Source organism: Tupaia chinensis, unplaced genomic scaffold (genome assembly GCF_000334495.1).
Source record: "Tupaia chinensis unplaced genomic scaffold, TupChi_1.0 Scaffold000146_1, whole genome shotgun sequence".
NCBI classification, from domain to species: domain Eukaryota; kingdom Metazoa; phylum Chordata; class Mammalia; order Scandentia; family Tupaiidae; genus Tupaia; species Tupaia belangeri.
Window position 1 is genome coordinate 13,305,370 of NW_006159616.1, and position 27,784 is coordinate 13,333,153.

General features: G+C 41.3%; 1 protein-coding gene across 7 annotated transcripts in view; it reads right to left on the reverse strand.

The window, feature by feature from the left end:
• KIF1B (kinesin family member 1B) overlaps positions 1–27,784 on the reverse strand; it is a 161,341-nt gene that overhangs the window by 38,609 nt on the left and 94,948 nt on the right. For 5 of the 7 annotated variants that reach the window (XM_006145348.3, XM_006145353.3, XM_006145349.3 and 2 more), the window contains 11 exons: positions 25,933–26,111; positions 25,041–25,178; positions 23,762–24,010; positions 17,558–17,676; positions 16,647–16,732; positions 15,627–15,756; positions 15,307–15,469; positions 10,032–10,122; positions 6,798–6,916; positions 5,618–5,673; positions 1,665–1,773 (listed from right to left, as the gene is read on the reverse strand). In XM_006145348.3, the coding sequence (XP_006145410.1) occupies positions 1,665–1,773; positions 5,618–5,673; positions 6,798–6,916; positions 10,032–10,122; positions 15,307–15,469; positions 15,627–15,756; positions 16,647–16,732; positions 17,558–17,676; positions 23,762–24,010; positions 25,041–25,178; positions 25,933–26,111 (1,439 nt within the window). The remainder of the gene's footprint in view (positions 1–1,664; positions 1,774–5,617; positions 5,674–6,797; positions 6,917–10,031; positions 10,123–15,306; positions 15,470–15,626; positions 15,757–16,646; positions 16,733–17,557; positions 17,677–23,761; positions 24,011–25,040; positions 25,179–25,932; positions 26,112–27,784) is intronic. The other 2 variants (XM_006145355.3, XM_006145354.3) reach the window with 1 other exon arrangement.

Below are 27,784 nucleotides of genomic sequence, written 5' to 3' on the forward strand. Positions count from 1 at the left end.
AATCACGGTCATTTGCATTTACTAACCCTTTCCACAAATCTAAGTCTCATTGGTTTACTAGACTGAAGCACTCAAGGACAGGAACATTTGGTATCTTCTCAGTCTTTTGCATAGTAAGTATTCAACAAATAATGCATAACTGCAATTGTAATTGACAGGAGATAAAACATGATAATTTCAGATTCTAAATAGTGCCTATTTTTAGCTTCACAAAGCAATGAATTCTAGTAGAAACCATTATCATAACTCTCCCTCTTAATGTAAGCTATAATTGCATTATACATCTATGGAAAGTAAAATTCCTCAAAGCAACATCATTACTGACAACTTTATAAAGAATTGATAGAACCAAACTGAATGCTCCATCCTACACATAGAAACTTAATAAATGCTTCATGGTGGTAATTTTTATTGTGATTATCAGCATACACCACATTAGGATAACCCCGTGCCCTTTACATTAACTGGTATAGCTCCTTGCCTGTTTTAAGAATAGGGTCTCTTATTTGTATATTTCTAAAAGTACTTTAGAGGTAATTATAAACAATAATGACATGGGGTATACAGGTGGCAAAGTGGTTAAGGTGCTGGACTCCCACATGCCAACTGCAGTTTGAGTCCTGGACCCGAAAGGCTGAAAATCACGCCAGGTGCAATGTGTGTGTGCCCAAAATCCCAAGAGGAGAATGACGGAGAGGAGACTGCAGCATGGCCATCCCCCCTGAGCGGGGGGTGATTTCTCACTTTCCCTCTGTCTGTCACTCTTCAGTGAACATACACACCCTATGACAGAAACCTAAAAAATAAAAAAGAAAAAGAAAAACCCCAAAACAAACCCAAGAATGACATACATCACTTACTCTTACAAAGCACACGGAAAGAACGCTGATGTTCATGATTTTGACCTAGGACTGTGGCTCTCAACTGGAGTTGACTTTGCCCCCCCCAGGGGGGGGGCTTTTGGCAATAGTGGGAGACATTATTATCACAACTGGAGGGAGATGCTACTGACATCTTGTCAAAATATCCTACAATGCACAGGAGAGCCCCCGCAACAGAGAATTATCTGGCCCCAAATAGCAACAAGGTCAAGAAACCCCAGTCCCTTCATTGAGATTAGTCATGTAGATCCTGACCACATTCTATGCAATATGCCCCTTTTGCTCTGGTACTGATAAACCCACTATGTAGGTGGTCTCTCCTCAAAACAAAGTGCCAGCCTCCATGGTCTTGCTATTCATAGCAAACTTCTACACCAGATAGTCAGTTGTCTGACAAACATCTGATTCAAAGAAAACTACCAAGGACCACAAAACACAATTTAAAGCTAGAATATGATAGTAACAATGATTCATAAACTCAAATATGAAAATTTTGCCTTAAATATTAGAAAGTTGGGGCCAGCAGGTGGCATGGTGGTTAAGGTGCTGGATCCCACATGGTTAACACTGTGTTTTAGACTTGAAAGCTTGAAAAATACACAGGGTGAGTGTGCATGCATGCCCAAAATCCTGAGAGAAGAATGGAGAAGGGATTGCAGCATGGCTATCCCCCTGGGGGTGATTTCTCACCCTCCCACCCCCGGCAAGCCCATGCACCCGATAGCAAAAATCTAAATACGGAAAAGAAAAAAAAAAAAAAAAGTTTTAGAAAGTTGAACTTACTCTCCAGTAGGCTCCAGTTCACTGATCTCAAACCAAACCAGAAGGTCATATTTGCTCATGCTCTGGCCAAGGCTGGTCTTGCTCATGGTGTTTAACTTGGTGGCTGGAACTTTAAAGAGTTTTTAGAAAATGTCAAAATCTGGTCTAAGTCCACTGAACAGAAGTATAAGCTTCTCTAATGTCAGTCTTCAAAGACATATTTTCTCAAAAGGCAGCAAGAGTCAAGGGGTAGATTTCAATGCAGAAGACCCAGAGAAACATCAACGTCAACTACATTAGCACCTCTAAAGGTGAGAACAGGAAAATGAAGAGTCACAATATGTTATCCTCTTAACAAACTGTCTCTTAAGATGAGAAATCAGGTTTTGTGCAGAATAAATATGCCCCACAAACCATTAAAAATCTAGAATTTTCCCATTCTAGAATCTCATCACTGTGGTATGGGGAGCATTATACTAGTGTGAGAGAGACAATGTTGGGAAAGTGCCTTAGCAGAGCCCTGCACATCACAGGCACCCAGCACAGCTAGTGCAGTGACGTAAAGCCCCATCCTCCACAGCTGTTCCTGCACCGTGCACAGAAGTCACCTGGAGATCTTAAACACAGCAAAGTTCAGGCCACACCTCGGATCAATTAAATCATAATCTCTAGGAGTAATACAGTCCTTCCTGGAGGGGATCAAGTTCCCCAGGTGATTCCAATGTGCACACAAATCTCAAAATCACTGGTCTGATTTGGAAATATAGGATTCTATAAAGGATCTTATGTTACAAATTCTCTTCAGATTTAGGGGACTGGCAAGTGGCATGGTAGTTAAAGGCGCTGGACACTCTCACATGGCCGACCATGGTTCGAGTCCCCGACCTGGTGGCTTGCTTTCTCACTTTCCTCTCTCTCTCTCTCTCTCTCTCTCTCTCTCTCTCTGTGTGTGTGTGTGTGTGTGTCTCTCTGGTCAAATGAAAATAAATGAATAAATGAAATTGAATAAAATAATTTAAAACAAAAGCAAATTCTCTTCAAATTTAAATCTTGAATTTTTTATTTTTCAAAAAGAGACAGAGTCTCACTATATTGCCTAGGCTGGCCTTATACTCGTGATCCGCTTGCCAGACTCCCTCAAAGTAGCTGAAACTATATGCATGCACCACCGTGCTCAGTTTAAATTCCTTTTCTTTACTATATGCATGCACCACTATGCCCAGTTTAAATTCTATTTCTTTTTTTTTTAATTTGTTATTTATTTATTTTGCTATAAGATATGTGAACTCAGAGACAGAGACAGAGAGAGAAAGTAAGCCGCCAGGTCTGGAACTCAAACCATGGTCAACCACGTGGGTGTCCAGCACCCTAAGCACCATGCCACCTGATGCCCCATAAATTCCATTTCTTAACTGTATTGATGTTTTGTGACTTTAGTTAAGTCCTTAACCTCCGTAAGTCTGTCTCATTTACAAGATACAGATGATAGTGTGGAAGGCCACATATTAATCTTGCACATGAACAATGGTTTGTCCATTTTGTTCCCTTACCCTAACATGGCTGTCTGCTTCTGTAAACCTGCTTGCTCTTCCCATGAAAAAATAGCTTGTGCTAGCCATATAGAAAACCATATCCAGGACGACATCCTGTACCTGCTACTGTCTTTGCTAAATAGCCCCAAGCCCTTTTGTTTAGCAATGTAACTGCTTGCAAGGAAATCCCACTCTCCTCAGAAATAATTAACCTGCTTGATTCAGCTTCTGCAACTGCTTGCACAGAAACCCCTGGTAACTGATCCCCTATAAAAAGACTACTCAGACTTCAGTTGGGGCTACCGTTTTGACTCTCGGTACACAACGCCCAAGCCTGACTGTAGTCACTGGCCAGCTAATAAAGACTCCCTTTAAACTTAATCTGGCTTTGGTGGTCGTTCATTTGGTGCCACTCTACAATATTAGCATTTAGCCTGCTACCTGAAAAGGTTTTGTGCAGATTCACTAACATAGTGTATATAAAGGGGCTTTAGGAATCAGGGGCCAGGGACCAGTAGATGGCGTAATGGTTATGCTGCTGGACTCCCACATAGTCAACTGTGGTTCGAGTCTCAGACCGGCCCGACCTAAGACTCACTCCAGGTGTATGTGGATCTGTGCCCAAGATCTCAAGAGGAGACTGGAGGAGAAGGAATTGTGGCATGGCCATTACCCCAGAATGGGGAGGGGGTGGTGATTTCTCACTTTCTGTCTCTGTCTCTCTAGTGAGTTCATATACCCTATAGCAAAAATCTCTCTCTCTAAAAAAAAAAATCAAAGGCTAGCAAATGGCATAGTGATTACATTGCTGGACTCTCACATGGCTGACTGCGGTTCAAGTTTCAGACCCAGTGGCTTTAAAAATATGCCCGAAGGATTGGCATGGGTGGATCCCAGGAGGAAAAAGGAGGAGAAGGGACTGTGGCATGGCCATCCCTCCTAGGGGATGATTTCTCACACTGTCTCTGTCTGTCTGTCTCTCTCTCTGGTGAGTGCTCTTATCCTATGGCAAAAAGCCTCTATATATATATAAAAAAAGAATCTAATAGCACTATTCAAATGTGCTGCCTATCAACAGTATTCACCCTAGCTGAATTTCACATGAGCCCGTGATGCCAGGCAGGAAGAAAACAGGGTCACTGATTCTGGCAGTCATCTATTTGAATGAAAGCAAAACTAGAAGTTGTTTTTTTTTAAAACAAAACAAAACAAAACCCAACTACTAGTAAAAATCCTCAGAATTAAAAACACTATTACAAAGACTCCAAAAAACCAAATGTAAAAAGCCCTTTGCCAGGAACAACAGTTGGCATAATGGCTATGTCGCTGGACTCCTATGTAGTCGACCGTGGTTCGAGTCCTGGATACGGTAGCTTAAACTCACACTGGGCGTGTGTGCGTGCATGCTCAAAATCCTGAGAGGAGAATGGAGGAGAAGGGCATGGCCAGCCCCCCAGGGGGGTGATTTCTCGCTTTCTGTCTGTTTCTGTCTTTCTGGCGAGTACATGCACCCTATAGCAAAAACTTCTCAAAACAAACAAACAAACAAACAAAACAAAACAAAAAACAAAGCCCTTTGTCCCTGGGTGATGTAAAAGAGGTACAAGTAGAAATGGTGCTTCCTAAAATCTCTTTGAAGGCAACATGGTATGACCCAGACAAAGTGCCGAACTCTACATTAGCTCATGAAACACTGGCGTTTCATACACAGAGAGCCAGACTTCTGGACAAGCCCCTGAAGTTGTCTACATCTAAGGCAGAGCTAATTTAGCTACTAACCATCTCGTTTGGGTACCCTCTCGCTCTGGCAGCTGGGAACTGGCAGAAAGAGAAAAGGCGGCAATGGGTCAGCCTCGTTCTGGAAGGTGGCAACAGCAGAGGATGCAAGCACATTGGCGTGCTCAGAAAAGGTGTCCAGCACATGCACATTCACATAGCCAGACATGAGAAACCGAATCAGCTCAATCTTTCTCTCATGATCTGAAGGCAGATGAAGATGAGGAGTACAGAGGGTAAAGAATAAGCACAGGGTGGGGTGGGAATTTGGCAAGTGGGCAATGAGGGAAAAGGGACAAAAATAAAAGAAAAATCAAAACAAGATCATCAAATATGCAGAATAAATTTAAAATGCAAAGAAATGCCCTGTCACCTGACAGTTAAGGGGAGTTACATACAAAGCTGAGAGACTTAGAAACAGGGTGATTAAAGTCTGCAATAAACCCATTGCCTAGGCCTGGCAGAGATAGAGCACTCTTGTTTCTTCTTATTTTAAATCAGGAACAAAGAATTCTAGTTCCTGCTAGACACATATAACAAGAGCAGGAATACATAAGGATACAAAGAAGAGGAATAGGAATGGGAACATGATTTTATCTGAAGTCTTTCAGAGTAAGAGATGTATTCACAGGAGAACAGCATGCAAAGAATGGAATTTGTGCTCACCTGGCTTGGAGAGTGGCATGGGTGGGGGGAAAAATCGTCGAGATGGCTGAGGTGGACTGCAAAGAAAAGGAGACAACATTATCAAGATTAAAAAGAGTTGGATGTTGATATTACTGTCATGTTTAAACTCCTTTTAAGGAAACAGATCTTCTGAATTTTCAACTCTGACATAACACCAGATACCAGACATAATCCCACATAGTGAAACAGGCTGAAACAGTTGAATAAAAATCCCCATGTAAATCTCAGCTATTAAATGAAATAAGAAAATTCTTCTGAGGCTGGTTCTGTGGCCTGGTGGTTAAGGCAGCTGGATCCCACACGCTGATCCTGTCATTTGAGCCTGAGCCCTGGTGGCTTGAAAAATATGCTAGCACTTGTAAATGTGTGCCCCAAATCCCAATGGGATGAAGAGGTAAGGGGAAAAGGTTGCAGTGTGGCCATTGCCTTTGGGGGATGCTTTCTCCCTTTCTCTCTCACTCTCTGCCAAGCACATGCACCCTCTAGCAAATGAAGAAAGAAATTCTTCCATCAATACTTGACATGCTACCGTCATCCAAAAGTCTATTGCTGCTCTCTCAATCAATTTTGATGATTTTACTTAGAGCTTCCACTTCATAAGGTTGTGGAACAATTACATATCATTTTCCATTATATCCCTATCACCTCAACTTTCTATCGTATTCAAAGTTTCTTCCTAAAAAAAGATGGCATTCTAGGTCACATGGACAAAATTCAATTTGCTCTGACTAAAATCAGTAATTAGGTGGATAGAAAAAGGTAGCGAAGGGATCAGCAGATGGCGTAATGGTTACGTTGCTGGACTCTCACATAGTCAAATACAGTTCAAGTCCCGGATCCAGTGGCTCAAATTTTAAATCCCGAGGGGAGAGTGGAGGAGAAGGGATTGCAGTGTGACCATCTCCCCTGGGGGTGATTTCTCACTTTCTACCTGTCTCTTTCTGGTGAGCACATGAGCCCTACAACAAAAAAAGTATCCCTTTAAAAAAAAAAAAAGAAAAAGAAAAAGAAAAAGGTGGTGAAGTTTCTAAAAAGGAAACATAGGGTAATACATGAAACTGTTACTTATCTTAATCCCTCAAAATATTTATTCCTTTCCAGAAACTGAGGAACTAAAACACAAAACAGTCACAAAAATCTTTTCTCATCTGATCCAAACCTGTTAAGCTCCTGTCCTTGCAGATGAAGTGGGTGCTGCTGATAATGCCCAAAGACTTCAAATACAATAGGCTTGGTTTTGATATATTCCACAAATGATTCCGTAACCTCCACTGCAATCTAATAAAGGAAAAAACCAAACAAGATTAAGAAAAGATTTATTCTAAGAAAGCACACGTTGGCTTCAGTGAGCTCTTTAGAACTGCTGCTGGTGTCAAGTATGTGCTGGGTATTTTACTATGCCTGTCTCCTAAACAAAAGTGCCCCTCTGGTTTTCACTCTAAAGCAACTTTATCACCCTTTAAACATTCAAGACCCTCCACAATTGGCCCCTGTGAACCTTGACTCCCCCCACCTTCATCCTCGCCCATTATTGTCCTGATTTAAACTCACCTGCTGCTTCTTTTGCCTGCTCTTTCTTCAGCTGTGTCAAAGACTGGCCCAGGCTACAGCCCTGCCTGGAAGGCTCTTACCTATCTCCATTTATCGAAACCATTCCTACATTTCCAGGCCCAGATAAAATAGCAACGACAATAAGAAAAACGTTTTGACTGTGGACTGATGCTCAGTCTGACACACCTTTTCTTACCTTACATCCTTCGGAAAGTTCCCCACCTCTTTCTCCACTTAATTACCCCAGAAAGAAAGTTACTTAAAATATCTTTCTTATCATGGGGTCAGCAGGTGGTGGTGTGGTTGGGGCACTGGATTCCCACATGGCTGACCATGGTTCAGGTCCCAGACCTGGGAACCTGCTTTCTCACTTTCCCTTTCTCTCTCACTCATGGTCAAATTAAAATAAATAAACAAGACATATTTAATTAAAGAATTTTTTAAAAAATCTATCAATGGAAACAACTTTCTCTCTCTCCATTCCCACTCCTTTAATGAACACTTTTCTCATGACTATCCTGTTCTACTGTTATTTATGCATGTGTTTTACTTGCCCTACCTAACTCCAAGCTTCCTGGGGACATCTGTGATCTACCAGTATTCCCCAGAAGTGTCAAGCACAGTCCTGGGTACAGCAGTCAATTGGTATTTATGGATATATGAATTCTCAAATTTATATAAACATAAAAAGGAAAATATGGCCCAGAAACAGAGGCACATAAATAGAGCCACCACTAGGGAGGCCAGAAGCTGCATGGGAGACCCTGGTCTGGTTCACGGGCCAACCTGAACACACTGGTACAATTACGTGTGCCTGTGATTGCAGCTAACTGGGAAGCCTGGGGAGGAGGATCTTATCTTAAACACATAAACCTCTCTCTATCTCTGTTCCTTCCATTCTCTTTCTCCTTCTCATAAAGGAAAGAAAAAAGTCTATATATTTTTTTTTTGGAGAGGTTTTTTTCGCTATAGGGTGCGTGCGCTCGCCAGACAGACAGAGAGAGACATAGAGACAGAAAGCGAGAAATCACCCCCTGAGGGGATGGTCACGCTGCAATCCCTTCTCCTCCATTCTCCTCTCGGGATCTTGGGCATGCACGCACACGTGTCCAGTGTGAGTTTTAAGCCACCAGATCCGGGACGCGAACTGCGGTCGACTACGTGGGACTCCAGCGACATAGCCATTATGCTAACTGCTGGTTCCCGAAAAAAGTCTATTTTTGTTCGCATGGTCCACTTTCAGAATTGTCCTTTCTTCTTTTTTTTTTTAATGGTAGTGAGCATGTGCACATGTATGTGAGACAAAGCACTGTTGACAGGGTCTGGCCCTTTCCCCAGTCCTCCAGCTTTTCAGGTTCTTGGATACCCACGCATGACGTTTTCAGGCCAGCCTGAAGATCCAAACCTGCAGTCAGCCATGTGGCCACGTGGCTTCCGGCACTACAGTCCAGTGCACTATAGATCGTGCCACCTAGGCTAGGCCTCTTTTCTTTGTACTGTGGACATGGTTAGCAAGGGAGTTAGAGACAGCTTTATGTAGTGGCTAGTGCCATAGCCTCTCTGGATTCAAATCTTATTTCTGCTTCTTCCTAGCTTTGTAAACTTGCTGAGTGACTTTAATTGCTCTGTGCCCCAGTTATCTTAACTGCAACATAGGGATTACAATCTATGGTATAAAGGTAAGGATTAAAAGACACCAAAACCCGGGACACCAGCAGTTAGCGTAATGGCTATGTTGCTGAACTTCCATGTAGTAGACCACGGTTCGCGTCCCAGACCTGGTGGCTTAAAACTCACACCGGGCATGTGTACGTGCATGCCCAAGATCCCAAGAGGAGAATGGAGGAGAAGGGATTGCGGCCTGGCCATCCACCCAGGAGTGATTTCTCTCTTTCTGTCTGTCTGTGAGCACACACACCCTATAGCAAGAACCTCTCCAAAAAAAAAAAAAAAAGACACAAAACCCCCACCCCCACATAGAACAGTGGCAAAAAAATAAACTCTCAGGCCAGCTGGTGGCATGGTGGTGAAAGCTGGATCCTACATGGGCAACTGTGTACTTGTAGTCCCAGACTTAGTGGCTTGAAAAACATGCCAGGCATGTGTGCGTGTGCCCCAAATCCCAAAAGCTGAAATGGAGAAGGAGCTACAGTGTGGCTATCCCTCATGGAGGTATGCTTTCTCACTTTTTCTCTCTTTGTCTCTCTCCCGTGAACTCATGTGTCCTCTGCTTTAAAAAAAGAAAAAGAAAGAAAAAACCAGAATGAACATTAGCTATGGTGATATAGATAATGACTTTGGACAGTTAGAGTGAAATTTCATGTAAGAGATGCCAGGTCTGTTTTCTAACTCCATGAATAAGGACAGCTGTAAGGGGCAGTAATGGATAATTACACTATCCAGCTGCAAGAAAATGCACCATTAAATCTTAATTTAGCCTCAGAAGTTATTTAATATTTTCTACACTATGCGCAACCAAATAATACAAGTACCTTAAGGTTCAAAGGACAATACATCAACTTTAGCAAACTCATATTAAACAACGCTTATTTTTCCAGGTCAGAAACACTAAAACAACTCACTACATTCCAACCAGTGAAAGATCTTATTGGCTGACCAGGCCACACGCCCTCACTGGGCCCATTGTAGTTGAAGATAAGAAGCCTGCTGCTCTCCACTGAGGGTCACCTCATTGCTCTGGCCACTCCCTCTATTGTCTGTTCTCCACACAAAGCTCCCCCTAGCACCGCAAGCAGCTCACGCCTCACGTCATCTTCCTGGGCTGAGAAAGCCACAGTACCACAAACCCACTACGGCTGGCAAAAACATCCCTGTCACTTACGTTCTGTACGTGATAAAAGCCCAGGGGACTTCCTCTGCCATTGTTTTTGAGGGGTTCGGTGGAAAACGCTTCATCATGGCGATGTAAAAAGCTTAAAAGAAATCAGACACATGAATATTACATTAAATAGTTTCATAAGGATCTGTGGGAGTCTAACTTGGACCCTGTGGAAAGAGGGTCCTACTTCAGCAGTCTTTCTCTGAGCTACATTACTAACATTTCCTTGTCAAGAGCATTTTTGACACACACAGACAGCATTTTAGTTTAGTTTTTTTTTTTTTTTTTTTGCGATAGGGTGCGTGCGTTGGCCAGAAAGACAGAGAGAGACAGAGAGAGACAGAGAGACGGAAAGCGAGAAATCACCCCCCAGGGGGATGGCCACGCCGCAATCCCTTCTCCTCCATTCTCCTCTTGGGATCTTGGGCACGCACGTACACGCGCTCAGCGTGAGTTTAAGCCACCAGGTCCGGGACTCGAACCGTGGTTGACTATGTGGGAGTCCAGTGACATAACCATTACACTAACTGCTGGTCCCAGCATTTTAGGTTTTATTTAAAAAACAACTAACAAATGAACTAGCCCTGGTCACTTAGCCATGTGGGTGTATATGCAAGAACACCCTAAAGAGTGAATTGAGTTCAATGGACTCCTGTTCCTTTGTATTTTTTTACTGAAAATAAAAATAATTAAATCATTTTATGCAGACATCGGGCAGACTCAAGCTTCTATAGGTAGTGCTAAAGCCTCTGGAGGGCAGACTTGCCTAGAGTCTCTAGTACCCAGCGAAGAGTGGATTCAAGTGTCATTTCCTCCAGAACATTTGTCTGACTCAGCCTGACAGTTTCGTTTCCACAGCACTAGGGACCTGGTTTTCCTCACTCCATATAACAACATATTTACATCTGGTCTCCCCAAGAGACAGAAAGAGTTTTCCAACAAGGCTCAATACGAAAAAGATACTCTGGAAATATTTGTGCAATTGAACTATGTTTACTTTGTCTCAGAAGTAGTGAGATTTTGTTGTTCTCTCTCCCTTCCCGTTAGTAGTCTGAAATAAAAACAAGTGGAGAACTAGAAAATACCCAACACAAAGATTTACTGCCAGAGAGAAATACCATGGGAAGGATATCCCTCCCACCATCTGCAAGAAATGGGGAATTTATTTATTTATTTATTTATTTTAACTAGGAGGGAGAGAGATTATTAGCAGTAGGAATTCCCTGTCTTTCAAATTAGTGGTGTGCCATTGCCAAGTGCTCCAAATCGTGGGTACCATGTGTGGCTGACACAGCTTTCTGTACTACATGGATGCTATTTCTTCTCTTACATCTTACTTTTCCCCTCATTTTTTTCTTATCCTGATCATACAATGCACCTGCCAGTGGCACTCACACAGGCATTAGTTAACCGTGAACTACCCTCCCCAATACTCTGCCATTTTTAGGAGGTACAAACATCCTGGGGTTCCACTGGTAACACACGAACTCATTCACTTTATCTACACCTGTATTTACCTACATGTGCCAGATGAGAGTTTATAAAAACCAAGGAAGGCTTTGAGGCTTCTTTTAACATGAGTCAACTTCCTTTCCCTAGAACTAACACCAGGTGGAGATACTGCTCTCTTTTTAGAACATTTCAGGACAAAGGTCAACATAGTTACTGTCATTTTAGACATCAGTTAACCAAATAGATCTTTTCCCTAATATGTATCACTTGCCTGATTAGAATAACAGCAAAAGTTCAAAAAACCAGACTTACCCAGCCAATTCCATCTTACTGTAAATTTGATTCTGTTAGCAAAAACAAATCGAATAGGGGGCCGGCAAGTGGTGTGGTGGTTAAGGACGCTGGCCTCCCACATGGCCGACCTCAGTTCGAGTCCCAAATCTGGCAGATTGCTTTCTCATTTTCCCTCTCTCTCTCTTTCTCTCTCTCTCTCTGGTCAAAGTGAAATAAAAAATAAGTAAAGTAAAATAAAATCATTTAAAAAATCAAATAGATGAAATCAATACTGGATGGGTAACATTTCAACAACTATGGGATACAGGAAATGATGTTAGTAGCTCACTATGTACTATTCATATTTAATTCAGGACTTGGCTAAAACCTGTGTAAAAGTGGTGCTTTATAAACTGCCACAGGAAGGAAGCCCAGGCACTTACTGAGGGGAGAGGGAGGGCAGAACTCTAAAGCGGCCTTTTGGGGGCAGTAGCGGCAAACTGTGGGCTTTAGGTGTGGAGTGGATCAGACTATTTTCTACTACAGCCCTTTCCAAGTACCGAAAAGATATATTCATATTCGGAGGTATTAAAACTTGAGATTTGCAAACAACTTTTATCACAGGGAGGCTTTAAAGAAAGCACCTAGAGTACAGGGTATGTTATTTCCATTTTCCTTTTCTCAAGTATTAGATAGGCATAACTCATGGCTAGATAATTCACTGCTTTCAGATGTGTTCATTAATATGACACTTTAGTGACTGACAGGTGGCGTGGTGGTTAAGGGCACTGGACTTCCACAGAGCCGACCAAGGTTCGAGTCCTAGACCTGGTGGTTTGCTTTCTATTTTCCCTCTCTCTTTCTCTTGCTCTCTCACTCTGTCCCTCTCTAGTCAGATTAAAATAAATAAATAAATTAAATTAAATTAAATAATTCTTTTTAAAGAAAATATGACACTTTAGCATGAAACGCACTAAAAAACTAAGCAATGGCTTATCTGGTTCAGATCCCCTCCATTCCTGGCAGAAGGGACAGTTCACAACAGAACCCTCTGAAGGCTGCAAGCCTCCACACAGGAGCTCTGTCTCACTCCAGTAAGGTTTCTGCATCTCACTGCTATCCTGAGAGGAGAAAGCATTTTCCTTCAGAGACTGGTAATCTTTTCTCTCTCAAGAGTACCAAAATCGGGACCAGCAGTTGGCATAATGGCTATGTCGCTGGACTCCTATGTAGTCCACCGCAATTTGAGTCCCAGACCTGGTGACATAAACTCACACTGGGTGTGTGTGCGTGCATCTCCTCTCCAAGATCCCGAGAGGAGAATGGAGAAGGGATTGAGCCGTGGACATCCCCCCAGGGGTATGATTTCTCACTTTCTGTCTCTCTGTCTCTCTCTTTCTGGAGAGCGTATGCACCATATAGCAAAAACTTCTCCAAGAAAAAAAAAGAGTACCAATATCTCGGGAGCTGGCAGATGATATGATGGTTAAGGTATTGGACTCCCACATGGCCAACTGAAGTTCAAGTCCTGGACCTGGTAGCTTGCTTTCTTATTTTCCCTCTCTTTCACTCCCTCTCTGTCTCTCTCTGGTCAAATTAAAATAATAATAATACAGTAAAATAAATAATTACTTTTTAAAAAAAGAGTATCACTATCTCACATGTAAAGTATTCTACAATGCACAAAGGATACCATCTGGGTTCAGAGCCAGGAAGGAGGCCAGCAAGGGGTGGCTTACTTGAACTGGCAGAAGATGTCTGCATACTCCGGGAGGATCCCGCTGGCCTGCAACACCGTTACACGGAAGGTGAAGGCACTGCCCAGTTTCAGGTGGTGGCCGATTTCTTCAGAAAACCCTTCCATTACCATCTTACCATCCAGCAAAGTGCCTGACTTCAAATCTAGAGAGGATCAAATGAATACACATTTGGTTCAAATAGTGGAAGGAGGAGGGTTGAGCATTCTTTCCAGTCCCAGGTGATGAACACAATTATGTCCCTGGACAGTATTTTCCCCTCTTGAAAAATGTTCCTATCACAGTAAACTCTGTCTACATACCTAGGTCATTCATTCGATTGATTTCCTCTGGAGGTGAGATGACCTCAGAACTCTGACCCTGTCCTTCCACAATCCTCAGCTCCTCCAAGGAGAGACCAGAACGAGTCATTGCAACTGAAGTGAAGTCACTCTGAAAGAAAGGCAGGGGGTAGGTATTCAATAAAATTGTACAAAAGCACATCTCCCCCCAGTTTCCTTACTTTTTTTTTATTTGCCCAACCATAATAATGACTGGAACATTATGTGGCTTAAGAGCTGAGAGAGGTCAGCAGGCGGCATGATGATTAAAGCACTGAACTCCCACTTGGGCAACCACATCTCAAGCCCTGGACTGATGGTTTGAAAATCATGTCAGGCATGTGAGCCTATGTGCCCAAAATCCTGAGCAAAGAGAGAGGGACTGCGACATGGCCATTTCCCCGGGGGAAGAGGGGGAGCCTTTCACTTTCCCTCTCTCAATCTCTCTCTGTCTCTCCTCTCCAGTGAGCACACGTGCCCTATAACAAAAAGCTTAAAAAAAAAAAATGCTGTCTGAGAAAAGGCAAATATAAATGCTGGGTCTTTCCCTTGATTTTTACAATTATTAGGCATGTGTCCATATTCTATTGAACAGCTCTGTATTTACTGGCATCCTATATTTTTCAGTTGTAGGTAGAAGAACTGGTCTCCAATAAATTAAATTAAATAATTCTTTTTAAAGAAAATATGACACTTTAGCATGAAACGCACTAAAAAACTAAGCAATGGCTTATCTGGTTCAGATCCCCTCCATTCCTGGCAGAAGGGACAGTTCACAACAGAACCCTCTGAAGGCTGCAAGCCTCCACACAGGAGCTCTGTCTCACTCCAGTAAGGTTTCTGCATCTCACTGCTATCCTGAGAGGAGAAAGCATTTTCCTTCAGAGACTGGTAATCTTTTCTCTCTCAAGAGTACCAAAATCGGGACCAGCAGTTGGCATAATGGCTATGTCGCTGGACTCCTATGTAGTCCACCGCAATTTGAGTCCCAGACCTGGTGACATAAACTCACACTGGGTGTGTGTGCGTGCATCTCCTCTCCAAGATCCCGAGAGGAGAATGGAGAAGGGATTGAGCCGTGGACATCCCCCCAGGGGTATGATTTCTCACTTTCTGTCTCTCTGTCTCTATCTTTCTGGCAAGTGCACACACCCTGTAGCAAAAATCTCTCCAAGAAAAAAAAAGAGTACCAATATCTCGGGAGCTGGCAGATGATATGATGGTTAAGGTATTGGACTCCCACATGGCCAACTGAAGTTCAAGTCCTGGACCTGGTAGCTTGCTTTCTTATTTTCCCTCTCTTTCACTCCCTCTCTGTCTCTCTCTGGTCAAATTAAAATAATAATAATACAGTAAAATAAATAATTACTTTTTAAAAAAAGAGTATCACTATCTCACATGTAAAGTATTCTACAATGCACAAAGGATACCATCTGGGTTCAGAGCCAGGAAGGAGGCCAGCAAGGGGTGGCTTACTTGAACTGGCAGAAGATGTCTGCATACTCCGGGAGGATCCCGCTGGCCTGCAACACCGTTACACGGAAGGTGAAGGCACTGCCCAGTTTCAGGTGGTGGCCGATTTCTTCAGAAAACCCTTCCATTACCATCTTACCATCCAGCAAAGTGCCTGACTTCAAATCTAGAGAGGATCAAATGAATACACATTTGGTTCAAATAGTGGAAGGAGGAGGGTTGAGCATTCTTTCCAGTCCCAGGTGATGAACACAATTATGTCCCTGGACAGTATTTTCCCCTCTTGAAAAATGTTCCTATCACAGTAAACTCTGTCTACATACCTAGGTCATTCATTCGATTGATTTCCTCTGGAGGTGAGATGACCTCAGAACTCTGACCCTGTCCTTCCACAATCCTCAGCTCCTCCAAGGAGAGACCAGAACGAGTCATTGCAACTGAAGTGAAGTCACTCTGAAAGAAAGGCAGGGGGTAGGTATTCAATAAAATTGTACAAAAGCACATCTCCCCCCAGTTTCCTTACTTTTTTTTTATTTGCCCAACCATAATAATGACTGGAACATTATGTGGCTTAAGAGCTGAGAGAGGTCAGCAGGCGGCATGATGATTAAAGCACTGAACTCCCACTTGGGCAACCACATCTCAAGCCCTGGACTGATGGTTTGAAAATCATGTCAGGCATGTGAGCCTATGTGCCCAAAATCCTGAGCAAAGAGAGAGGGACTGCGACATGGCCATTTCCCCGGGGGAAGAGGGGGAGCCTTTCACTTTCCCTCTCTCAATCTCTCTCTGTCTCTCCTCTCCAGTGAGCACACGTGCCCTATAACAAAAAGCTTAAAAAAAAAAAATGCTGTCTGAGAAAAGGCAAATATAAATGCTGGGTCTTTCCCTTGATTTTTACAATTATTAGGCATGTGTCCATATTCTATTGAACAGCTCTGTATTTACTGGCATCCTATATTTTTCAGTTGTAGGTAGAAGAACTGGTCTCCAATGCCAAATTTTTTTTTTTGGAGAGGTTTTTGTTTTAGGGCATGTGCGCTCACCAGAAAGACAGAGAGAAACAGAGAGACAAAAAGCAAGAAATCACCCTCCAGGGGGGATGGCTACACCGCAATCGCTTCTCCTCCATTCTCCTCTCAGGATCTTGGGCACACATGCACACGCGCCCGGTGTGAGTTTAGGCCACTGGGTGCAAGACTCAAACCGAGGTCAGTTACATGGGAGTTCAGTAACATAACCATTACACTAACTGCTGGTCCCAGAATTTTTTTTTTTTTTAAATAAACACATCTATTTCTTCCTATTTCCACAGATTTTCCTTCTTCCTAAAAGTTTCTCACCTGATTAAAGTACTCGTTGTCGAAAGATATTTTAGCTGTTCCTGATTGCCGAATTCCAGAGCCATAATCAGGAGCTTCTTCATCCGCTAAGTGGGAAAAAAAAATCGGCAAGGACTAAATAAGATTACATATGGGAAGGATGAAAGGACGGAGAATGAATCTTATTAGATTGCAAAGTAAACGGGAAAATTTTTCTGCTTAAGAAAGAATTTTTACCAAAGTAGTAAAATTACATGGGCTACTTTAACTCTATTCAGGTAGATTTTTACCGATCTCTTTAGCTCAAATTAGACAAATTAATCAAGACTTGGTTTTATTCTGGAGATTGTTCAAATGTCACATCTAGAATAAACACTGACCCCTTCCACTTGGCGAGATTATTTTCAATAATTTGCAACGAATATTTGAAAACATTTTATACTGCACTTGTGGAGGATACTCCCATCAACTCAACATTGGTGACTGTGTCCAAGGCTTCCATGGGGGAAGGCTGAAAGGTCACTAAACACAGCATAGCATTTGGAAGTTAAGACTGAAAAGTTACAGGAAATGGCCACATTCTTTCCTCAGAATGCAGGCAGGTTCATGGACAAGTAGAAAATATCAGAATCTCGATTCATGCATTACAAAATAGCAGCCAAAGAAACATTATTTGAAACGTCAGTGACTTTTATAAAGTTAATCCCAGAGTACTTCATGTAAAAGGAAATCTCTTTTATCATATTATTCCAAAATGGCAGTAGCCTCCTGGACTATAAAGAATTTAGCTAGAAAGGAAGCAGTAAAGGCTTTCTTCAAGACAGAGAAACTCACCACAGTTTGGAACTGAAGTGTGGCCCACCCAGAACTGACCGGACTGCACTCTCACTAGGCCACAAACCCAGTTCCCTTTTCCAAAAAGGGTCACCTACCTGCAATGGCCTGGACAGCTACACGCAGAAATCCCCGCACTTCACCTTTCTCACTGACAATGGCCACCCTGTGGATCAGGGGCACGGGATACAGCAAGTTGCTCAGGTAAACAAATGCCCTAGAGACAGAAACCGGGAGACAAACATCAGTGTATCCCACCGAGAGAGAACCTGGAATTCAGATTCACTGAGAAAAACTCATGAAACTGAGAGCTGGCTTCTGAGCCTTGCCTTAAGATTACACCCCTAGGTTTACCTCTCAGATCACTTGCTGTTGCTTTGTTAGCACAGATGGTATGTGGATAAATGCAAATGCTTACTTAGCAAAGCAGTTGGCAAGACCAACTTATACCAAGTTACTCTCTAAAAAGTTACCGTAGGTAGAAGAGTAACAATGGGAAGTAGACTTTTAAGATACTGCTCTGTGACTACTGTTGGGTGTGGGACAGAGCCCAGGAAGGAGCTTATCAACCTTTTAAATTAAAGTAAGGAGTTTGTTTTATTTTGCTTCTCTCAACAAATAAAACAGAAACAAGAGACAAAAAAGGCAGGAAAATTTGAATGAAATACAATCGATAACTCTAAAATAGATTTCACATCACGGTGATATAGGTCTTTAATTTTACTCTTAACAAAGGACTATTATCTTCAGGCAGAGTGACTGACAGGTGAAGAAGGCAGACACATATGAAAAGAAAGATTGTGCGGTCAGAAATTTCCGCACTTGCCTAGTTTCCTGATTGGCCATTACAGTAAGGAAACTAGCTGAATGGGCATTAAGACAAACGCTAAGGGAGAAGGAGACAGCTCATCTCTAAAGGGTTTGCTTTTGCAGTTCAAAATCTAATTAAGAAATGCATACTTGATATTTCAAATAAGCTAGCAAAGTAGTATGAACATATGTACTGTTTTCCCCATTATTTTGTAGCTACTGACATTTTTATGCAATAAAAACTGATGATCACAAAGCTTAAGAGTATTCATTCCAATGAGAAGGGAAATAGAGTCTAGTTCCTACTGTTACTCCTGTCTTCCCACGTGGTATATGCTCATCTTTGAACATAAGACAAAAGATAGAGTAAACACTTGCATCAAGAAACCAAACATAACTGAACGTGACACACATGCCTGTCTGTGGCTTTTCCTGCTCTGAAATCTACTTTAAAATAAAGAGAAAAGAAAGATGGAATTGATCCTTTGAATTTCAACTCAAAGTAAAGAAAACAATTCTGAAAGCAGACAAAATACATAGGAAAATAAATGTTAATAAACATTTTAATAGCGTAAATGAAATGTGAATGAAAAGTATGGCAAAAATAACTGCAAATGAACATTAAATCAGATCAAATGATGTCTACTTCCCTTTCAGTCTGCTGCAAAGTGGGAGGGGGCAATGCTAAGAACCAGGTTAAAGCTTTGTTGCACACCAATTTAAAAAGTCTTCTAAAAAGGGTTACAAACAAGATAATTATCAAAGGACTACACCAACTACCATGACAGAGTTTAGAAGACTAAGAATTTGGCACAAGGTACAAAATGGATAGTTTCACTTCCAAGATCAGCACCTATCTGGACCACTCCTCTCTGAACTGCATCCCAGCCAGACCTGTTGACTTCTCATCTGAGTCATTAAAGAGTCACTGACATTCGCTACCTGGAGTCCTCTCTGCACTCAGTGTCCACATCATGTCTGATTTTTACATCTTTGGGTCTCATTTCAAGAACCACTCTATCATAACAGATCTCTCAGCAACACACACAACTCTTTCATCATTGCCATAATTTGTATTTTCTTGTGTTGTTTTTCTTTACACCAGAGGCAGAAAAGTAAAGTCATTCAACTTTATACTAGGTTAATATTTTTCAAAGCCATACTCATGATGAGTATTAACTACATAGAACACGTTTAGATCCCTATTTGTACTTAATTCGTTACCTTAAAAACAGCCAATGGTGGGGGCCAGCAGGTGGTATGGTGGTTAAGGGCGCCGGAATCCCACATGGCTGACCACTGTTCAAGTCCCAGACCTGGTGGCTTGCTTTCTTGCTTTCCCTCTCTCTCACTCTGTCCCTCTCTGGTCAAATAAAAATAAATAAATAAAATATAATTAAATAAAATAGTCCTTAAAAGAAAAATAGCCAGTGATGGAGCCAGCAGGTGGAGTGGTGGTTAAGGCACCAAACTCCCACATGCCTGACCAAATGGTTCAAGTCTCAGAACCAGTGGCTCGAAAATCATATCAGGAGCATGTGCATGCATGCTCAAAATCCCAGTAGAATAATGGAGAAGGAACTGAAGCGTGGCCATCCCCAAGTGATGATTTCTAACTGTCCTTCTCGTTGTCTTTCTCTGTCTGTCTTGGGCAAGTACATGCACCTATGGCAAAAACCTATAAAAACAAAAAAGCCACTGATAGCACAAATGAACCCATAGGAAAAGGCCCTGGGTTCACATCCTTGGGCATCTCTGAACATGCTGGGTGCGTACACATGTATCTGTGATCTGGCCCATCTGAGACTGGAGAAGCATCACATCACGAGGATCCTATGGGGCGGCCTCTCTTTCTCATGGAAGAGATAAATGAATAAACTTAAAAAATAGCATTAGAGGGACTAGCAGATGGCATAATGGTTACATCACTGTAATCTCATGTGGTTGACAATGGTTCAACCACAGGCTTAAAACTCACGCCAGGCGTGTGTGCCTGTGTGCCCAAAATCCCAAGAGGTGAATGGAGGAGAAGACACTGAGGCATGCCCATCCCCCTGGGGGGTGATTTCTCTCTTTCTGTCTGTCTGTCTCTGCCTCTCTGGCAAGCTCATGTGCCCTATAACGAAAATCTCTCTCTCTCTTAAAAAAAAAAAAGTCACTTTTTAAAGAAAGCTTCTATTTACATACACATACAATAAAGTAGTGTTTAAAGATAAATTTCTGAGCCAGCAGGTGGCATGGTAGTTAAGGAGTTAGACTCTCACATGGCTGATTATAGTTCAAGTTCCAGACCTGGGACTTGAAAATCAGGCCAAGTATGTGGACATGTGTGCCCAAAATCCCAAGAGAAGAATGGAGAAAGAACTGTGGTGTGGCATCCCCCTGGGGGGTAATTTTTCACTTTCCCTCTGTCTCTCTTTCTCTGGTGAGCACACATGACCTATGGCAAAAAGCCTTAAAAGATATAGATAGATAGATAGATAGATAGATAGATAGATAGATATAGATATATATAAATTTCCTTTCTGCCTATAATAATAAGTATTCCAAATAAGAAAGCATTTAAGGTATTATAGAGTTCTCTTATTAGAAAAGAGAATTCTCTAGTTCTAAGGCAGCAACAGGGGCATGAGCTCTGTGACTACACAAATGCACACTCTCTAGACAGCTCCTTGTCATGCTATTAGAATACAGTCCTTAGCCCAAAATCAGTGCTATTAAAAGTTATCCTCTGAAGCTCTTTATACTGGAATTTTCAAAGTTGCTCTGTTTTTTATGAGTCCTTATACTTTGACCTAGCAGACTGAAGGAGAACAGGGATGAGATGGGAATATGTAAGGGATATATTAGCAGAGAATTCTGTGAAGTTACATCAAAAAGGGAAACAAACTTGTCAACATAAAGATAAGAAAAATCAGTATAATTATGGTGATACAGAAAGAATGTCAGTTCAGGTATTTAGAGAGGTCACAGAATAACCATCTTTTGCCCCTTTTTAACCCAAAGACTAACTTAAATATTTTACAAAATTATGATGGCTGGTTCATAACATCCCAACATGCCATAAGAGAATAGCTAAAGGGACAAGCTCTTTTACTTTTCATATAAAGATTCACCAGCGGTAGCGTGGCCAAGAAACAAACCTATGAATGGAATTTCATAGGAAACTAGAAATTTTTACAAATGAATTATATTTGCAATTATGTGCCAATAAGGGAAATCCTATCCTGTGAATCACAGGAAAGGAAAGAAGTTTCTCCTCTTCTACATATAATGACTACTACACAATTGGATGATGATGTTCTATTATATACATTTCATTTGCAAAGGAAAAAAATAGTTGAAGGCAAATATGGAGAGCTATACTTCACTTTAATAATTGGTATTATTTCACTTCCTCATTTAGTCTCCTTGTAAGACACAGTTAGTTCTAGAACCTGGGAACCCAAACAAATAGAAAGGTCAATTCCTAAGCCATACTCCCATATATATTTTATGTGAAAATCAAATTAGTTGATTGCTGTATACCTTATTTACTTCTGATTATAAGAGGACTTATATCTGATTATGAAAAGAATAAAATTTAAAATAATACATATTTTTTTAAGTCAGTTGATTTCCATGTTAAGTGGGATTCTGACTTGAGTTTTCCATACAACTGACAAAAAATATAAATGCTTCTGAACAGAAGCCTTAGGATATCCATTTTGCTAGTGTGGAAGACAGAATATGAAAGATAAAAAAAATTCTAAGGCTTTTTTATTTCTAACTTTTCAGGTTACACTTAAAAACCCAAGAAGCCTTACTTTGAGCTGTTTCTCCTAAGGTAATGATAGAGAAGGCCAAAGACCCAAGGCTTCTCCTGACAATTGGATCTGGGTTCTTCCCACCAAGCCATAAAAGATGAAGGTGCCTACTCCTCACTGTGCAATGGTGGAGAACACAACTGAACAGCTTTAGAAACTGGGCAAATGGTACTGGACCAAGTTCATAAATGGAAACTTGGTTCTCATTTCTAACCCTCAGGACAGGACTGAAATGTGCTGAAGGACACAGACAGCTACAAAATAAATAAAACATTACTGTCCTATTATTTGTACAAATCTTTCTTGACTTTAAGATAAGTCAGTTTCTCTAAAATTCTAAGTACCTATTCCTGGTAATGTCCCCATAAAAAAATACTCAAGTCTAATTTCTAATCCCTGTTTATTCACAGAAATACTTAATTCTAAGTGCCCCTTTGCCATTGTAAACCCCAAAGACTGTCTGTTATTATAATTTATAGTTGTACTGGGGCTTTCATTTTTATCAAAACGCTTTTCCCTCTTTCAGTAACAGTGATAATCTCTGTATCAGTTATGAAGTTTCCCCCTGGGTGACCAACACCATACTATGAGCTAAGAGTTAAAAACAAACAAACAAAAAAACTTATGCTTCTGTTGGGTCAGGAGACTTGCTGCACTTTAATCTTTAGATAACTGGTACTTATCCATGTAACACGTAACTCCCTTATTTGTAAAGGGTTCAATAATATGTGATTCTAATGCACCGTTAATGTTAAATTTAATACTTAAGATTCCAGACATACTTCTTGGTTAATCCAATGAATGCTTCACTGTTGAACTTATAATTAAAATTACTTCAGCATGAGGACTGGATATAGACAAAGACACCAGTATTAGGAACATGTGCATGGGGAGTTCTGCATCACTGGCCGATGGATACACAAACGGAGAGCCAGAGACAATGCCTCAGTTTGGTGAACTAAAGTCAACACAAAAGCAGTTTCATGTAGCGCTCAACAAGTATTCATTGTTGATAGTGTCGACAGATTCTTTTCTGAAACTCATCCTTATAAAGCAATAGGTAAAATTTTAGCACAAGCCCAAGACCTATAGATAGGCTCAGTGAAAAGGCATTCATTTTAGATAAAATATCATTCCCTGATTTTCTTTAGGACTCGGCAGCGTAGACAAGAGATGCGCCTACTGCTGTTCCTAAGCCCACTCTGTCCTCTGACTCCTGCAGTACCACAGACTTTCTTCTGCCTAACCTTGGACTTGGCTGGACTTGCTATGCTCTCTTTTTCTTGTTACCTCATATGCTTCCTCAATCACATTCCTTTAAAAAGGAAACATCTAGACCACAAACTACTCATTGAACCCATTACATCTGACTCTTAGCTTTACTCTCTCCTTGGGGTTCCTCCTTCAGAACAAAACTACTAGGCAATTTAGGACAAGGGGCCCTCCATGTAGAGTCTTCAAATTTTGCTGGATGTTGTGCTGAGTAGACAGAGCACCTCACAAACAGTACCTGAGGTCTCTCTCCAGCCAGATCAGCATTAATACAGAGCCTGAAGCATCAGAGAAGTTGAAACTGACCACGGAAGAATTGAATTGGGCTAAAGCAAGATAATCCAAAATTGCACAAAGAGGCCTGTAGAGCAAGAGCTGGTCCCTTTTTGCCTTTCTCACAATAACCTCACCAACCTTCCCACTAAAATGAACCAAGGGGATCGGTCGTAAAACGGGTCATGCCCGTCACTGAAGAGATCTGATCCCTCCTCCGTCCCTGCGTCAGAGCCGGTGTCATCCACGAATGCCTCATCATCAAAATCCTCCATCTCATCTTGCTGTTCGTCAGCCAGCTCAGTGATGTCGGAATCGGCCGTGGAAAAAGTGGGGGAGGGTGTGCGGTCGGCAAGGCGCTCATTCACACAGCCGTGGAAAATGGGGGAGCTAGACACCAGGTAAGATGCCGATTAACACAGCCAGGGAGAGAGGAATAGTTGGTTAAACAGGAAGCTGTAGGTGCCAACAGGACAGAATCCACTGGGGAATCAACACAATAAAAGCAAATGAAAAAGCAAAAGGATAAAATAAGCATAAATTATCTGGATCAGGTGAAAGGGGAAAAAGGCAGGTTGAAAAAGTTATGCAAGGACTGATCCTTAGAATAAGAAGAGCAAAGGAAATACATGAGTAAACTATCTCAGGTAAATATCGTGCTACAAAACGTTTGTACTCTGCAGTTTGCACAAAAGATAAGTATCTAAGACTCAAAGGAGCCATTCAGTATTAAAGTAAAATTACAAGGCTTTTTATATCTTTTTACAAATTCTCACTTCATCTTGGAGCAGAAAACAAAATGGATGAAATGGTGTATGTTAAAGCAGCACGTGCTCTGCCTGGGTATGATGTTTAGCCAACTCATCTCTTTAGAAACTTCTAAGAACCTGATTCAGTATGAACTCAAGGCACTGTTTTCATTGATTGTTGAAAATAATGTAAACACAAAGACTTTTAAGGGGATTACCACAAGGTGTGCAATTAATTCACCCTTGGCAATGCTAAAGTGGAATGAACTGCTTTTTCAAAAAGCAATTAAAAAGTGAGGACAAATCAGAGCATGGGAAGGTGGTAGTCTGGGAAGTCATGCTACAGTTTTAAACTGTGCAAGATACAGACACAGTTTTTTTTTTTTTCTTTAAACTGTCTTAATTAACTGTAAAACATTTTGTGAGTAAATAGAGAGTCAGGAAAAACTGTCAAATACTTTGGTTGAAAAGTTTGAGACTCAAAACAAATACGCATATTAAATAAAACTGAAGGGAAATATACCAAGTGACATAGTGATTGTGTATGAATGAATATGATTATAGTTAGGGCTTTTTTAAATAATTTTTTTTCTTTTAAATTTCTCTAATATCTGATGTTTTAGACAACTACAATAAAAACATTCATTATTTAACAACAAATCATCACATACCTTCCCACAAGTTTGAACCAGTGGAATCGATCATAGAACGGATCGCTGCCAGTCATGGTGGCCTCGCTTTCATCCTGGGCATTGGAGGCCATCTCCCCTGCCCTGTCATACATCTCTCGCATCAAATCCAGCCTCTGCCTATTTAGTAAACACGAAGTGGATGGGATTAGTATCACGAGAGTGTATTAACATATCACTTTAAAAGAATCTTCCATGTAAGATTTTTTTTAGAAGCCACTCTTATCATTTAATGTTACTAAAAAAAATAATGGCTAAAAGTATAGAAAACCAAAACATTCAAGTTTCCAAAGTATCTGAGTCTATAGATAAGTCATCAAAGATAATAAGGAATGGCCATCTAATCTCTGCCTAGATGCCAATCACAAGAGAAATGTACTGGGTCGTTGAAAAACTCATGGCATATTTTTCTATGTTCTTTGTAAAAATGTGTCTTGAGTCTTCCGATGACCCACAATTCAACAGTGCATAATCTCTCAAATACACTGAGACAGCAGGATATATCTCATATACTACATGTAAATGGAGGCTAGATTAAAACGCCCCTGTTTATTTTTGATCACCATGAGGAGAGAAAAAAATGAGTAATTTCTAGATCTAAGTTAGAAATAAATACCATGGAATTAGAACGTTTAAAATTTAAGAGGGTCTATAGAAAAGAAATTTAAATATCTACAGATGTGGCAGGTGTTTCAGGAGTGGGCTTCATTCACTTAAAAGAACACAGATGATGGTGTTATTATTGGCCAGTAACAGCATTTAGGAAGCCTGGTAAAGAAAGCAACTGCACCTCAGAGAGAAGAGTCTGAGGGAGCTTACTCGAGCAATTGTATTTCCAAAATAAAACAATGGGCTTTTATGAATATTTTCATACTTGAGTTTGTCCAAAGACCAATAATGCGTTGCTCCATTTTTCAGATCCTGGACTTCTACCGCCACCACTGTACGAGGGAAAGGCCTGTCTTCATGACTTTTTTCCATCTCAGTGGGAAGTAATTCAGGTGGCAGAGGGGAGTACAGTGTGTCAGTCAACAAAACAAACTGAAATTGCACCTGCATGGAAAGAATAAACCATCAGCAAATGGTTTTCAACAAGTAAACTTCAGGGATGAGATGACATAATCACAGCCAATGGGAAAGAGGTCAAACATGTAGTACGTACTCAGCAAACAGCTTGTAACTAACTAGAAAAAAACAAAAAAAAAAACACCACCTGTATACTAACAACAGGGAATAACCTTAATTTCAAGTTAAACTATTCACAGACCTTTTTCTTTCCTAGCCTGGCAAAGTTTTTGCACAAAATAAAATCCCAATAAATATACTCTGATTGACTGAATAAAGACTTTTGTGGCTGGGACTAGTAGTTGGCGTAATAGCTATGTCACTAGACTCCTATGTAGTCAACCGCGGTTTAATTCCCAGACCTGGTGGCTTAAACTCACACTGGGCACATGTGCGTGTGTGCTCAAGATCCTGAGAGGAGAATGGAGGAGAAGAGACTGTGGTGTGGCCATCCACCCTTGGGGGTGATTTCTTACTTTCTGTCTCTCTGCCTTTCTAGTGAGCGCATACACCCTATAGCAAAAACCTCTCAAAAAAAAAAAAAAAGGGAAAAAAAAAAGACTTTTGTGGAACTCATAGAAGAGACCAAAACATAGACCCAATAATGTATTTCTAGTCCCTCCCTAATGAGAGAAGATGAAAACATCAAGATTTTTCCATTTTAAATTCAGAGGATTATAACTGTTATTCTTTTTAAGTTTTGAAACCCCCCTCCCCCCAGCGTGCATGTGCACTTGCTGAAGCAAGAGAGAAAAGGAAAGTGAGAAGGTACTCCCCACGGAGAATGGTCACACTACACTCCTTTCTCCATTTATTTCTCCCATCTTTTGGGATTTGGGGCATACACACATATGTGCATCTGGCATATTTTTCAAGCTGCAGGCCCAAGACTCAAACTACGCAGTTGGCCATCTGGGATCCAGCTGCCTTAAACACCATGCCACTGGCCGGCCCGCAGCTACTACTCTTAAAAGTATTCAGTAAAATAAACTAGAAACATCTGTCTTTTACAATTTTTTATTTAATAAACTTGTAGGGACCAGGTAGTAACACAACTGGACCAACATGGGAAAAGGTCCAGGGTGTGCATTCTTTTTTTAAAATTTTATTTGTAAAGGTTTTTGCTATAGGGCACGTGCGCTCACCAGAAAGACAGAGAGAGACAGAGAGATAGAAAGCGAGAAATCACGCCCCGGGGGGGATGGCCACGCCGCAATCCCTTGTCCTCCATTCTCCTCTCGGGATTTTGGGCACGCATGCACATGCGCCCAGTGTGAATTTAAGCCACTGGGTCTGGAGCTCGAACCGCGGTCAACTACATGGGAGTTCAGCGACATTGCCATTACGCTAACTGCTGGTCCCAGGGTATGCATTCTAAGACCTCCTTGTACACACTGGGCATGTACCCCACGATCTGGGCACATACCAGATGTGGCTGAGGCTGAGGATATAAACCCTATGGGTGTTTCTGTCTGTCTCTTTCATGGAAGAAATAATAAATAAAAATTTAGAAAAATTTAAACTAGTACTTACTGTACTCCAGGTATACATAATTAATAAAAGCATATATAATTATTTTTCTTTTAATTGCCAGAAGGCACGTGCACTCACTAGAGAGAGACAGAGAGAAAGAAAGAGAAAGAGGGAGACTGCTGCAATCT